Source organism: Agelaius tricolor, unplaced genomic scaffold (assembly GCF_023055355.1).
Source record: "Agelaius tricolor isolate 1412-34295 unplaced genomic scaffold, bAgeTri1.0.p SCAF_2, whole genome shotgun sequence".
Taxonomy (NCBI): Eukaryota; Metazoa; Chordata; class Aves; order Passeriformes; family Icteridae; genus Agelaius; species Agelaius tricolor.
In genome coordinates, this window is record NW_027269262.1 from 24,661,648 (window position 1) to 24,677,211 (window position 15,564).

The 15,564-nt window shown below is 37.4% G+C and overlaps 1 protein-coding gene across 2 annotated transcripts in view; it reads right to left on the bottom strand.

The window, feature by feature from the left end:
* ADCY2 (adenylate cyclase 2) overlaps positions 1 to 15,564 on the bottom strand; it is a 203,965-nt gene that overhangs the window by 59,521 nt on the left and 128,880 nt on the right. For both annotated transcript variants that reach the window (XM_071454599.1, XM_071454607.1), the window contains 7 exons: positions 11,179 to 11,327; positions 9,995 to 10,106; positions 8,798 to 8,925; positions 3,541 to 3,699; positions 3,025 to 3,157; positions 2,520 to 2,696; positions 1,180 to 1,223 (listed from right to left, as the gene is read on the bottom strand). In XM_071454599.1, the coding sequence (XP_071310700.1) occupies positions 1,180 to 1,223; positions 2,520 to 2,696; positions 3,025 to 3,157; positions 3,541 to 3,699; positions 8,798 to 8,925; positions 9,995 to 10,106; positions 11,179 to 11,327 (902 nt within the window). The remainder of the gene's footprint in view (positions 1 to 1,179; positions 1,224 to 2,519; positions 2,697 to 3,024; positions 3,158 to 3,540; positions 3,700 to 8,797; positions 8,926 to 9,994; positions 10,107 to 11,178; positions 11,328 to 15,564) is intronic.

A 15,564-nucleotide genomic window follows, 5' to 3' on the forward strand; every position in this document is an offset into this window, starting at 1 on the left:
CAGTTAATCCTCTTGGCAGGTCCTTAACAACATAAGACTATTGTGTAATGAATAAGAGCTAAGACTCACACAAACAGAAGCCCGCAGTCAAGCTTCAAACCCTACATTTGCATATTCTAATAAAATACTGATTTTCAAAGTGCTTCTGATCACTGCAGCTCTATCCTGTGACAATGATTAACCAGCTTATCTAGAATCCTGGTTACATGTCTGCCTCACTATGAACATTAGACACCAGTAATGGAAGAAATTCCTTCCATGATATGGTATAAAGACACATTTTTTGTGCCTTCTGAATATCCTCTGGAGTAGTGTTTGGAAACACAAAAGCAAAAACACCTCAGAACTGAATTATTTCCAAATGCCACAGTCCAATGGTCTTTCATTGACTGATAGAAACTCTTTGGACATACTGTCCAAATATAAATGTGCAGTTTTAGAATTAGACTCTTTTTATTAATATCATGCATGTTCAGTCAAAACTTGTTCACCTTCTGGAACGTACAATATTTTAGGTAATTGCATAGCAACTAGAGACAATAACAATTCAAATTTTTAGGAGGTTCATTTAAATGACTTCACAGTATTGATGATATCACCATCTTGCCCTACTCAAGGTACCAAGTAGCACTAGGAAAACTTTAAGCTATTGTGATCTTGCAAACATTTTGTGTAGTAGGAGCACTATAAAAGACCACAAAATACCTTCTGAATATCTACTACTGCAAACATACTAAAGGCTTTAAAATAATGAACCACAATACAAATACAAAGCAATTAAACAAATACACAAAATGTCTCTTTAAGTACATATTATTAGCTGTTGTAAGAAAAACTTTTAACAGCCCTTTCCATCTTCTCTTTTCTTACCCCTCTCTGGGCTTCCTCCCAATTTTCCTGTATATAATTTTCTTCCCACTGTTAGAGTACTTGGTTTGTAATAGTTCACCAACATACCAACTCAGAATAAAGCTATTTGTTATCAGGAAGTGAATTTGCAATTCATAAGAAAGATGTCTGCCAAATCTGATTCCATAGCCCTTCTTTATGTAAGAGGTATCAGCACTTACATAAAAAACAGTCTATGTGAGCAATGGCCCTCAATATTTGAAAGCATACCAATGTGTAGCTATTTATATGGACTTTCTATGAATAAGTAATTTTTTAAGATTGATTTACCTTTCTCTGCAACGCTGAAAATGATATTGCCCCATGGGAACATCCTAAAAAGCAAACAAACAAAAAGAACCCTATTAATTACACTAGACTTTAATAATATTAATTTGCTTTTAGGACAGTGTTGACAACAGGGTCAAGTAAGGAGAAAAGTTTTCAGTGTAAATACTTTTAGCATTCAATTAAAACTGTCTAAAAGAAAAATCCAGCTAGAAGTGAAGATCGAGTGACCTGGAATAAAACTCGTCTATCTGTATAAATACAGGATAAACTAATACAACAGTCTGAATCCAAGAGTTTTGCTTTACCACAAGGACTTCAATGTCACCACTCTTTGGATGTAGCCCAAACTCTTACCAGCTTCAGCAAAAACCAATCTTAAATGGTTTTGAAAAAAACAGACCTGAGTGGCCAAATACAGAGACAGTGGTCATTATTTTTTAATTAATAGCAATGGCAGCCATCACAGCCACATTTTTTTTGTGATTAATAGTGATGGCTGGGTACTTCCTGTAATTGACCTGTCACAACCCACATTCTCATGCATTATATTTATTAAATAAAAGAATATATCTCACCAGTACAGGAAAAAAACTAAATGCCAATGTTGAAAACTATCAGAATTTACCTTCATACATTTTCTTTTAAGAGGTAGAAGATAATGCAATGTACAAGCTGTAGATCATCAATATCTTACTGACAGCAGCATAAGAGTGTTAGTAAAATTAAAAAGTAATTTTTAATTTTAGTGTAAAAGATGCAACGTTGAAATACAGTACTCTAAAACTCAGGCCTTTAACCACAGCTAATGACTTGTAGGTGTGCCTTCAAAAGGTAGATGTTACAGTAAGTATGGATTTGGTTCCTGGGGTACTCTGAATAAAGTCCTCAAAATATCACAGGGATTACTCTAAGTTCAAAGCCTTTGCTCCACGTTTGGCCATCTTCCAAACAGAGAATGTAGCTGAACAGCCAATAAATCTCTAGGAATTTCTCCGTATTAAAGGATTTCCTTCCTAAAGGTGTTGCATTCTGGCTTTATGTTCAAAATATCTTTCCACAATACGAAGAGGAGCCACTGCACATGCTGTGACTTGGTGGGGGGTCTGAGCTCAGAGGGTCAAATTTTGTACTTCAATAAGAGTGCCAGACTCCTTTGAATTCAGGGATGCACTTACACCCTAATCCAAAACTGGAAAAGCTTCCAGCAAATTCACAGTGTTTATGCCCTGCACAACTACAAGTATCATCTTCTACCAGAAATAACCAGGTATTTAGCAGTGAGCAGCTTTTTCCTTTCAAACATTGCTGTATTGTACAAAATGACATAAGTAGGCCCCTACTGTGGTGCTTATCTTGCCGTTTTCAGTGGTCATGCTGTCCCTGTGGTGCAGGTGTGCAAATGGCTTGGCAGCTCCCCAGGACTCCAGGTACCGGGTCATGCGGACAGAAGCTCTCATTTTGGCTCCATCCAGAGTATGCCGAGGCCGAATGTGGTGCTGAGGGCTTCGCTTCTCTCCCTGGTTTACAGAGGACAAAAGGTGATGTCAGCCTTTGTGATCACAACCTTTTGAAGCAGCAGTGCAGCAGTGGCACCACAGATCTCCATGGTTAGGGGCTTATAAATGGAGACATGCTAAGAAACCGCAATTCTTAATGATATTGCTGGGAAACATCAGAGACTTATTTCTGAAGAGCGGGAAACATTTGCACTGCAAACATTACATATTTGTAGGCATCAATGACAGCCCTGATCAATATCTTATTGTAGTGAATTATTCAATAAAGAGATTAGTGGTCCTGTTCAAAAACAAGTATGACTGGCGACAAAATAAAAGTACTACTAACCTTAGGATTGATTACAAAGTAAGTCTTAACATTATGCTCTTTCAGATATGGGTCCCTCACATCTCCGTCCCCATCTTCCACTTTGTAAGCTCCATTCAAATGTGCCAAGGTGACTGAGGTGATGTGAACACGGCTGAAATTATATTTTAGAAGAAAGACAAAGTCACAAATACTGATCAAAAGCATCATTTAAACCTGATCAACCTTTTTTACTTGCTTTTGTATACACCTTTTATTTGCTGCTCACTTCTTTTGCACTCAATCTAACTAAATTTTAGAAGTTCTAATGGGCATAAATCCAAAGGTTTCCATCCAGAAAAAACCTGTTTCTTAAATCACAGAAAACATTGAGTGCCTCAGTTTTGTTCTATTTTTTGGGTTTTTTTTTCTCAAGACAGCACCTAAGAATTAGTTTAGGCATCTCCATGAAAGCTTATGGCTTAGTACAAAGCGCCTATGAATTTTTCCATGACTGAAAAATCCACGTGTCTGAAGGGTAACGGAGAAGATTCTTACCCTGGGACTCCCCCAGCTTCCATGTGATTGGCCAGGGTCACATCATGGGACCAGACATCGTACTGCCACTTCTGGAGCCCGATAACGCCGCAGAGCACGTTCCCGGAGTGCACTCCGACGCGCATGTTGATGTCCACGCCAGTCGCATCTCTCACCTTCCTGCGGTTGAGAAGAAAGCCTCTGTTAATACACATGATAGGCCCTTGGTTTTCTTTTAATTTACCAGTCAAATTATGAGGATGGCACACCCCTGGAAATGCTCAAGGCCAGGCTGGATGTGGCTCAGTGCAGCCTGCTCTAGTGGGAGGTGTCCCTGCCTGTGGCAGGGGAGCCGGAACTAGATGGTCTTTAAGGACCACTCCAATCCAAAACATTTTATCATTCTATGATTCTGTGAAAGTAGCAGTAACAACAGTAATAACATTTATCTCTTCTTAGCATTAGCATTTTTGCCTCCATTCTTTTAATGCTATGATTATACATTACCTTTCCTATTATCTCTATTTACAACAATTTGTAGAAATATTAATTTTCAAGTCTGTGTCTGAAGTTCCTTCTTTTATATTCATCCCAAATTATTTGGGAGGGCTGTGGTGAATAGTGGAAATGTTTAGTCTCATGGTAGAATCTAAGGACTGTTTTTGTTCTACAGGCTGCTTTTGGAGGTCTGGAACTACTGTTACACACCCTTCTACTTAAAGACCCCAATGTTTACATCGGAGATCTTCTCACATCTACCATATCTGAGAGGAAGGACAAAAACCACAGCACCTCAGGATATTCCACAAGCTGGGGCTTGTACACTCTGTGGGGATACGGGCTCAGTGCCATTCAGGCTGTGGAGAATATAGGCTCAACAGCCTTCCACATGCTTTAGTGAATGCTGCACCCTCTAGAATATACAGCAAATAAAAGGCCAGACCACATCTAAACCTTTGACCTTTCCAGTCAGAGATTTAAGTGTTTTCATCTTATTGCAGGGGTCCCATACTGTTGGCTCCTTATTGCAAAAAGTTTCATACCTTCTTGGTGTTTCTTATGGGCAGCTGCTCAGAGCACTGACTCTTTCTTCTTCACAAAGCAGCCAACTAACTCCAGTTCCCTTCTCAACCAGCCACCTCACTCTTTTATAGCACTCTTCTTCTCACTGGTTACAGCTATGGTCTCTTAAAGTCAGGCCTGTTCCCAATTTTTGATAATTGGCCCAGTTGCAACTCCTTAGGGGTAAGATTACTTTCTACACTATCTTTATTTTCTTATATTCTATCCCCCTACAGTAAAGTATCTGTTCACCCCACCCCAAATCTCAGAAGAGCCCTACACATAAGACAGGCAATTATCTTTGCAGAAGCAGTTTTGAATCACTGGTGGGCAACTGAGGTCAAACAACCAGACATATGTCACATGGGTACTGACCACATATGTAAAGAGTAATAAAACTAACTCAGGTACCTACAGGCTTAGACAGCTCTAAGAAATGGGAAGATTATAACTTAACCAGATTTACATAATCAAACCCCAGTTGGTGTGGACCCAAACCTAGCCATTAATAAGGAACGTGCACACACACTTGGAGAAATTCAGGGTGTTAATGGAAGAAACAATCACAGAATAAGGAAACTAAATGGCTTCTGTATACAAGTTGGGCGCACACTTCTAGCAACATCTTCAATCTCAGTGATAAGAATCATCAGCTCTGTACCTTCTGAATTACTGAATTAATGTGACAATTTCCCCTTTTTTTGAAAGGGAACATAGAACACAAAAGGCCTAAATTGATATGGTAAATCCTGCATTTAAGCAGTAATTCTCAATTGTTTTTTTCCCTGGGAAATGAAAATAACAGGACCATGACTGAAATACTGAAAGTATTTTAATTCCATCCGTCTCTCTCAAGTGTTTATTGGTATTTCTTTTCACATTGCCATTTTACACTGCTCTTGTGTAGCTGACACACTTGAAAATGAACTGCCTGTAAATGATCTTTGTAAGCACTTTGCAAATCACAAACCCCACTTTGCTCTCCACAAGGTATATGACACAAGCCTAGCACTTTGGAAAAAAGTGTTTAAAATACTGGACAAAATGGAAGTGGAACATTTATCCTCTAGGAGTGCTTGTCAAAAGACTGCCCTTCCATATTCTGCCGAATAAAGCAAGAGCAAGCAGAATAAAGTCTGCTTTATAATAAGCTCACAGGATTTAAGCAGGGAAGCAAACAGAATTGTACCAGAACTGAAATCTCTTCTTCTGTCTCACAAATTAAAGAAACCACAGGAGACATTAAATTAGCAGTGTAACTCTAGACTGAATTAGGGTTTACCACTTCTTCTATCCTGATCTCCTTGAACAATTGCCATGACAATGCAGGCACTGAATGCATTCAAGAATGTAGGCTATCACATCCCCAGAGGATGTTTGCATTACCTACAGAAGCATATCTGAAACTTCCCACCTTTATTTCATTTTGTGCTCCCCTGTCTCTCTGGTTTCCTTCTGCACAGCACAGTTTGTGTGCCCAGCCTGGCTGGGCAGTCAAAATACTCAAACTGTATTTTTCCTATTGCAATGTGAAATTTGAGTTTGAAAGCATTCTGCGTTTTTCAGAGGTGTGGCTATATTGCAGGTAATTGCAGTAACTTTGCTCCATACAAGATAGAGTTCAGGTCTTTAGGAAAGCATCTATACACTTTACCTGAGCTTTCTTCATCTATAATTCTGGACCAAGGTATATAAGACTCACCTAGCCCTTCCTTACACACTTTAACACATTGAGTGAACCTTAGGCATTTAATTCCCTGCAAATTGCCAGCTTTAACAGCATAGTTTCCTTTTGGATCAGACCTGCAGGAATGAAATCGTACCTAACAGAATTCTTTAATTTTTTATCCAGCATTCAAAATGATATAACCATCTTATATGCAACAGTTTCTTTCACTCTCCTCTGAAATGGAATTTGTTTCATGCTACCAAATCAAAGGAAGCCTTTGAGAATGTGCGACTGAGAAACATGCAAATAGGGAAATCACCAGACAGACATGGAGGTAGAGTTTGAGCTGAATGGAAACAACACATATATTCACACACAAAAATATTTTGCCTCAACAGATAAGCTCTGTCCTTAAAGCATCCAGCTCTCAGCATCACAGGCAGCACTGGCATTTATGGCTTGATAAAGTAAGCATCCCACTCCTGGGCAAGCAGGCTGCAGACTATAAGAAATATTGGATTTGTTCCAACACAGAGCAGAGAAGCAAAGCACTTAATCAGTGAGACTACAATCCATGTTTAAATGGGAACAATCCATAGCATAGGAAAGCTGAATTGCTCAAAATGGAGCTACACAACATTAGGGAAGAAGACTGAATAAGACTTTATAGTACAGATCACCTGTCAATTTGGCAGAATTCCTCCTTTTTTGCTTCAAAGAGAACTGCAACTGAAACCATATTCAGGTGGTAAAATCTATATAGAACTGCTAATATAAACAGCAAACTACTTTATTTCAGTAGCTTACACATCGGGGGGGGCAGTTTGCACCTCAGTGACTGAATGTAGCAATAATTTCTATCCGACAAAAAAGTTATTTCAGATAGAGCAAGTCGAACATATTGAGTGACACACTGCCAACAGCAAGAGTATTACTACTTCTCATTTTACAGGGCACAGAAGTATGTCAGGAGATGCCTCCATACAAAGATGCAGCAATCACACAACAAAATATGGAGTTGGTTAATAATCAGCAATTTTCATTCACCTGCAGGCTGCAACACTTGACATAATACTTTGAAACGATTTGAAAACACAGGGTACAGATTCCTCACTCCTTCTGTAAACAGGCTGTGGTTATCTGGCATCTGTCTATGGGAGCATTTTGGTTTCTGACTACAGTAACAAAGTCATATCAGAATATGCTTTACAACTAACCTATAATTTTGTAGTTTATAAGGCTGCTCTTACCAAGAACCTGATCACACAGCACTAACAATGAACATACTTGGTAGCAGCCTGAGCAGAAAATTATTCCAGAGAAGATTGAAAGTTCTGAAATGTGAGGAACTGACAGATTGCTCTCTGAGCTTAAGTAAAACATTGCATTATGATGTGCGACATACTTTGGTTCCTTGTGAAGGGCACTTCATGGCTCAAGTTTAGTGTTATTTTTTCACCACCCTGTAACCTTCTATATTTTTTTCCTCTTAAGTAACAAAACAACAGGTTGACCAGAAACTCTATGCAAATACTTTTAACTCACTTTTCTCACACAGCACACAGATGTTTTGAAATGCAAACCAGAAAGCTCTCATTTTCACTCAATGGCTGGGGAAAAAATCCTGACATATTTAAGCCAACCAACAAGGAGGGCCAGAACTTTGGGACTGACACCCTCTTACCAACTGCTCTACAGAAGGGATGGTAGCTTTACTTCCTAGTATGCAAATGGCTTAATTTTACTTCCTAAAAAAGCAAATGGCTTAATTGTGATACTAAGTGAGAAAGAGAAAGCATCCAATGAAAGTGACTGAAATGCAATCAAATCTGTAGAGACTTTTATCTTGCTTTGCAAGGAGAAATTCTCCCAAGTCCCATTTAAAAATTAGATTTCTTTGGTCACAACGTAAGTTACAACCATTTTTGGATGAAGAAATAACATTTTACAGAATGCAACAACCTGATTCCTGTACTGAGATTACTTTTACAAAACTAAAGGAAGGAGATTGAAATACTAGTTTCCCAAAATACTACACCTTTTCCATGAACACATAAAAGGGAAAAGAACCAAATTTACTTTAGTCAACCTACCCATACAGTAATTACCCTGGATTGAGTTAGAAGCAGATAACTAAAAGCCAAATACCTCTTGTGACTACAATTACACACATTTAAGGATTAGAGGAATAATTTTGTATGGCTACTTCATTAGACATTAAGATCAACACAGTTCAACATAATTATCCATTTCGTGATGAGGTGCACACCACACATATACCTCACAAGGATGGGCCAATTTCCCACTTTGCTAAATGGACAGTGGTTAATGTAATCTAGACAAAACCACAAAAATTGGAACTTACAGAAGAGCACACCAAGTTTTAAAATCAAAGTCCAGCTTATTAGGAAAAATAAATCATACAGAAGACTCCCAAATATCCAGATCTCCACGTGATACACATTTTTGCCAAGTGTAGCTCACCTACGTATACTAATTTTAGTGAAGGACTGGTTTTAAAAGTTTTTTTTAAAGTTTAGTACTTACTTAATGGCTTCACACATGTCCAGTCCCATTTTCACACAATTCTTGGCATGATTTTGAAGAGATATAGGTAGCCCAGAAACACAGTAATAGCAGTCACCTAAGATCTTAATTCTCATACATTCATTTTCCTGGAGGAAAAAAAAAAAGACAGTGACTTTCAATTTGAAATACATAAATGAAGAGTTACTGTGACAAAGATTGACTTAAATGACATTAGCAAAGTCCTTCTACTAAAGCTTGTTTCAGTACAAAAGGGCTTGCTACAACAGAAACATTGAGAGAATTTTGTATGGTTGATCCCTCCACCAGTTATGGTCCTTAATAGGCAAAAGCAGGAGGTAATTTCACTGCAAAACATGTTCATACTTGAGAATAAAGAACTGAGCTAAACTATCATGTCCTCAATCTAAATAAAGCCTTTTTGTTTGAAATATGAAATCAAAAGACATAGTCTTCCAATTTTACATCTACGAAGATATACTATGGAATGCTTCCAGAAACTAGAAATCATAATAGTAGTTCTATATTTTCTACTCTAAGACCATGTAAAGATTTTTATTTTTTAAAAACTGAAATTTACTTTTAATTTAATTTAAATTTTAAAATACTTGACAATAATTTTTCAACAAATAAAAACACAGGAAATTTTATCTATTCTGAGGTTTCTGATTTTACTTTCACACATGAAGTTTAATTTAATTTTTATAAAAATGACACCTAAATAAGCAGAAGAAAAAAATCTGATTGTATTTGACTCGTTTCTTGAGAAATAAAGAGGCTGTGGTCAGTAATTAAAATGGATTGGATCAATACTGTCTCTCTTCTCCTTCAGCCTCAAAAATTATTTTTCTGAGACCAGAAAACTGACTAACACTTTTCTATCTTGAGTTTATTAATCCTTGATATTACAAAAAATCTATTTAAAGAAGTGTTCATCTGCCATTAAGCCTTATTGGGCTCCATGAGCTTTCTCTATTGGTCCTATTAGAGAGCTATCTTCAGTTTCACAGACTGTCATTCTGGCAGAAATGCACTGTTGCACTCAGACCAGAGCCAGATCATTTTCTTCACATGTTTCAAATCCAATCTTCCTGCCAAAGTCTCAGAAATACTGCACGAAGACCCCAAGAGGAAAAAAAAAAAAATTAAAGATGACTTTCTTATTCAAACTAACAGCAGCAGCCCATAGCAACCCACCTTGGCAATCTGATCAAACTTGCCAAAGAGCTCATTCAGCATGTGCACCAGCTCTCCTGGGGAGCAGTCACTGGCCAGGCGAGTGAATCCCACAATATCCGCGTACAAGATGCTGCAACAGAAATGAAGAGAATCTTGGTCACAGCTTCCTTCTGCCGCACTCAGATCCATCAACCAGCAGCAAAACCTGAAAGCAAGCATCCTGGACTTCACAGGGATATGCCCACACCCAAAACAGCCACTACTAAATGTAGAGCAATAAATATAACTACATCTATAGGACAATGTATATTTGCCTTTATGGGTGTTGTGTTCATAGGTAATATATACCTGTATGTACCTTTACAGGTATTACCTCCTCAGATATAATGTTTATAGGCATACCTATATTTATAGTTATTTATAAATATTCTATACCTCTCTATCTGTTACAGGACTGAAAAAAATATAAATATTTTTAAAGTCACAAATCATCGTATAATAATAGCGATATAATAGTTTCAAGGAGTATTTGTGCTCACAAGAGAACATGAGCTTCCTCAAAAGTCCTGCAACATTTTTAATAAATCAGTTTCTAAGAATATAATTCAAACTGACTTGTCCAATAAAATAAAAAAAAACCAAACCAAACAAACAAAAAACCCAAACAAAAATAGGAAAAAGAACCTTGTTAAGAAGAATGAATGTTTGAAATGAAAGTGATTAATTTTTCCAGCTACTAGAAATTTTTAAGTAATAAAAAATTAGATCTGTCAGCAGAATATTTTATCTCAGGTACTGTGTAAAATATGTATGTGATACAGCTGCCTCTGTTTACATGATACAAATCCTGAGAAATTGTTCCAATTAAGAAAATTGCAAAATCTGAATCATACCACTGGCATGAATTACAATTTTGACTAGCATACATGGAAGCAGGATTTAGTAATTGAATCTGAAAAATGAAGACATTATGAAAAAAAGCCTAGTATTATGTGTCTTTTTTCTCAACAACTCCTTTGTACTAACACCTTTGTGCTCTTCTGGAATGTAGCACTGTCAGCACTCAATCAAATTAAGGGATGCTACATATTAAGTTGTTGAAAAGCATATTTTAAAAAACGTTTTCTTAATTCCTCCCTTAACCTTTTCTTTCAATTTTTTTTTTCTGAATGTTGTTGATACATTTTATTACAGCACAATACCTTACATTGGTGTGCCTTTTGACATACAAATTGTGGAAGTTGTTGGTGTTTTCCAGCTGGCCTGCCTTTGGACCTTGTAGCCTCTGAATGATCTCTGCTTTCATTTCCATGGCAATGTGAGCAGGCAGTAAAGAAAGTAGAAGACGCTCCTGAAATTTAAAATGAAATCCACAGTTTCTTTAAGGAGAATAAATTTAGCATGGCATCAATACTGTGCAAGGCACACCCTATTGTCAATGCCACAGAACATTTTGATGAGGCTTGCACCCAGACCAAGTACAAGCTCCAAAGTTAATCGGTACCTTGAGCAGTGTGACAGGGACATATACACATTTCCAAGTAATACGTGCCTTCTCCAAGGTTTTGTGTATATTAAAAAAAGCTTAAGCTAAGCTTAACGTTTGCTGAAGTTATGTATATGAATCTATTCAAAATCTGAGCAGGATGCAGCAAATGAAACAGTCACAAGGCCAGTCCAGAGGACTTAAATGGAAAGGCAGTTTGATTCAAGCAGGAATAAGCTACATCTTTTTTTTCCTTTCATACATTTTAAATGCTCTGCCATAATTTTAGCAGTTAGGCCTAAAATAAAATACAGATAGAATATGAAAATGTTGAATTTTGCAAAGCATTTTGATAAGTACTCTCTCCTTTAATATGCCATTTGACAATTTTTTTCTAATTAACCTAAAAGCATATAGAATACTTAAAAAACCCAAACCCTATATATTTTTCCTCATCATTTGGCATTAGGGTCTTCCTCATCATTTTATATTATGGTCTGCCTCTTCTAAAGCTCTCTGACACTTCCATTTCGCCCATTTCACCTGTGACAGCTTTAGACTGATTTCCTACTTCTCTGGAAACCAGGTCAACAAGAACTCTGCAAAACAAAAAAAAAAAACCATCCTTCTTGCTTTATCATATTCCATCTTGAAACTGAACAAGAATTTCCCATTTTCTCACAGGCAGACATGAGAGACTCCTTCTGGCTAAGGATAAAAAACCGGAAGCCTGAACCAGTGAAGAGGGGGAAGGTAACTAAAAAAGCCTCTGACAGAGTCAGAGACAGAAACAGCTACACCAGAAAAGATGATGACCTCAAAATGTGCATGATTCTCAGGTGTTACTCAGAATGATGCATGGTCTTTGGTTCACAAGAGTATTTTTGCAGACTTTGCAGCTCTGTTCATGAAGGTACCAGAAGAGGCGTAGCCATTAATCCAATCCTCTGCCTGGGATTCCTGTTCAGGTCTGATGACCTTGAGTAGAGCAAGGCAATAACAGGGCTATAGACTCTTCTAATATTTGCAGCAACCTTGGCTATCTATCTCTGTCAAGTATAGTGAAAAACTCACATTCCTCATAGCATTTGTGCACTTGTAAGCATAGCATTCAATTACACGAGGCCCTGTGAAACTGATCTTGCACATATTTGGCAAAAAACTTCTATTGCAGTGAATCAAGACAGAATCTTGCTTTGCTGCTAATTAATATTGAACTAATAATTTATTTCTTAAATGCAAGATTAATTTAGTATATTTAGGCATTTTAGCAAATTCACATCCAAGAGACCAGTAGATTTTCATTGCTTATATTCACTGGCAATGTTTCACTTCCACTGCTCCTTGGTGGAGGTATTTTGCTAACTTGTAAATAGTATCTGTACAACCAATCAATTTTTTTCCATAATGAAAACTTACTTTTCCAGGTTGCTCTTTATCTAACAGTAGAGGATTGTTCAGACTTGTTAACAACTAAAATTACACAGTTAATGAAGAGGTGAAGCTCTTAGCAACAATTTCACATAACTATACTCCTTTTATACCATGGATAGTAAATGCAATCACTATCTTCCTTTGACTGTTATGATTCCAGACACACAGTGATGCAGATAATGTCCAGGTTACTGCTTACATCTTTGAAACTCAGAAAGGCTGGTAAAAGGTCATAAAGCAACAAATGTTTTCAAGGAAGCAAGCAAAAAAAAACAAAGAGAAAAAGTTGTCATAGAAAGCAGCATAAAGTGAACTACAAGCTAAAGAATCATAGAGGAAAAGGAAAACAGAATGCCCTAATTGTAGCGGACATGAGGAGAGATGGAACATTTCCCCTTCTTTTTCTCTTCAGGCCAGCCCACTATTCTATTCTGCTTAAACATCCTGATGAAGCTGTTCACCACACCAGAATTCCCTCCAAAGAATGTTTTCCTTCCTGCATTTGCACTGTACAAAAGAGAAGGCTGCAACCAGAGGCTGCTTTAGAGAACTGCAATTGGTGAAGCACACTGCAGAACACCTTGCCATACCCAGGTGCACATACAGCCTTCAGCCATCCCCTCTATCCTGCAGGCTTCAAGCACTCACACTTCAGTCCTGACCTTATCATTTGTTTGATAATGTGGATCGTTCATTTTCATTTCTTTCACTAAAAGACAGCTGTGAAAGAAGGTGAATCTTAACCCCTTATGAGCACTGTGGCTGAGCTGGTCAGCTAAAGATTTTAAGAAATGCAAAGCACACAAGAACAACTCTTCCTTTCTGTTTTTTCACTGCTGTTGGCTCAAAAGAGCATAGTGGAAGAATCAAAATCACTTACTGATCAGCTTGTAGTGCACAATGTTCTGCACTGAAACTCCTGCAGACTGGAACAATGAGAGGAACACCACAAATCAAGACTACTGCTTATGCTGGCTTTATATTTGGCAATACATTCCATTCTGTACTATTCTCTCAAATGGATAGAAAATCTACACATCAAAAACTAGCTGAACTGAGATACAAGACAATGACTTATAGACAAAAATCTTCCTTATTTGTAGTAGACAGAGAAGCCACTCTCAGAGTTACAGTCTGTAAGAAAAAAGCTGAAATAATTCTAAATGCAGGTCAAGAGGCACCATTTAAAAGTCTTCAGACTGAAAATAAGAATACCTGCTTCTGGTGAAAGAGAAACTGCTGTACTATGACAATAATGAAAATCTTCTCACAAATGTCCTTCCCTAGAATATTAACAACATGACCTTAGTAACTTATACAGGGGATTTATGCACACGAGACTGCTTCCTGACTTATTCCCTGGGACTATGCTTTCCTCTCAACCATTCAAGTCACTTCTATCTGATACCTTTTAAGTCCTAGGGCTAAAAGATGCAGCCCACTATCTATACTGAATACAATATTAAAGTGCCTTTCAGTACTATAGGTTAAGTACTTCTCTCTTCTCCACCTGGACCCCACTAGAAGGATAGCAAGTAGTCATCCTCCCTGGGTTCTCCAGTTGAAGATTTTCTGTGGTACATGTCAAAATGTTATTTGAGTTCCTGTTCTCTCAATCTCTCACATCCAAGTTGATCTCTTTGTCAGAATTTTCCCTGAAACATCCAGATGACCTTAGCAGCAAGTCTTTGTTACATATAATTTCTCTAAAACTTGATAAACTGGTTGCTTTCTTAGCTAGAACAAGTTGCCAGAGCTCAGTCAAAGAACATTGTGCTCTTTTCTGAAAGGTGGCAGTTGCATGTGAGTATCTCACAAAATACCAGGCTGTTGTTCTGCGGCAAACAAGCACAATATCCTCAAACGCTTGGTACAGGTTATTTTTAAGAGTGCATGTTTCACAAATCAACCTCTTCTTGGCCTGAGGCAATAATGCTTTATTTATTTGCTCATTCCTGTTTTGTTATGCAAACTACCAATACTGATTCACTCATTTGTACAAGATTACATCACGATCAATGCTTTACTGAGCATAAATGTAAAAATTTATAGATTTAAAGGCCAAATATTCTTTCACCTAGTCTGATTTCTTGAATAATACAACTAACAGAATGTCATTAAGGAAAAACAAAGGTAGTCTGATAGGACTCACCCTATTAAAATCAACTTTGTGTCTTGCTATCAATGGAGAGAAACTGTCCTTCAAGGCAATTCACAGAATCTAATACTGAAATTCTGAGGTAGCAATGCTGTCTCTCTCTCTCTCTCTCTTGTCTAGGGAAGGAACTGAAGGTTCACATTTTGGTCTTACTGGAAGAAATGTCCATCTTTCTTGTTAAGCTTTTTCTGATATTCAAGAAGTCTGCAGAAAAATTATATATTTGTAGATCAGTAAAGGACTATAGGAATATTTTTGTCTTTATAATCCTGTATAAGGATATTTTTGTCCCTTTCAATGTCATTTAGGGCACTGAATATTGAATTCTGCTTTTCTGTGGGTTGGATTTTGTTTTCAGATTCCTGTGGCATATATCTAATCACCTCTTTAGCAAGTTTGACAAACCAGGTCAGTAAGTCAGTAATAAGAGCTCAAGAAGCAATTAGCCTATGCATGCATCTTGCTTCACTACAAAGTTTAGAAATAAACACTAATAACATCAAATTTTAA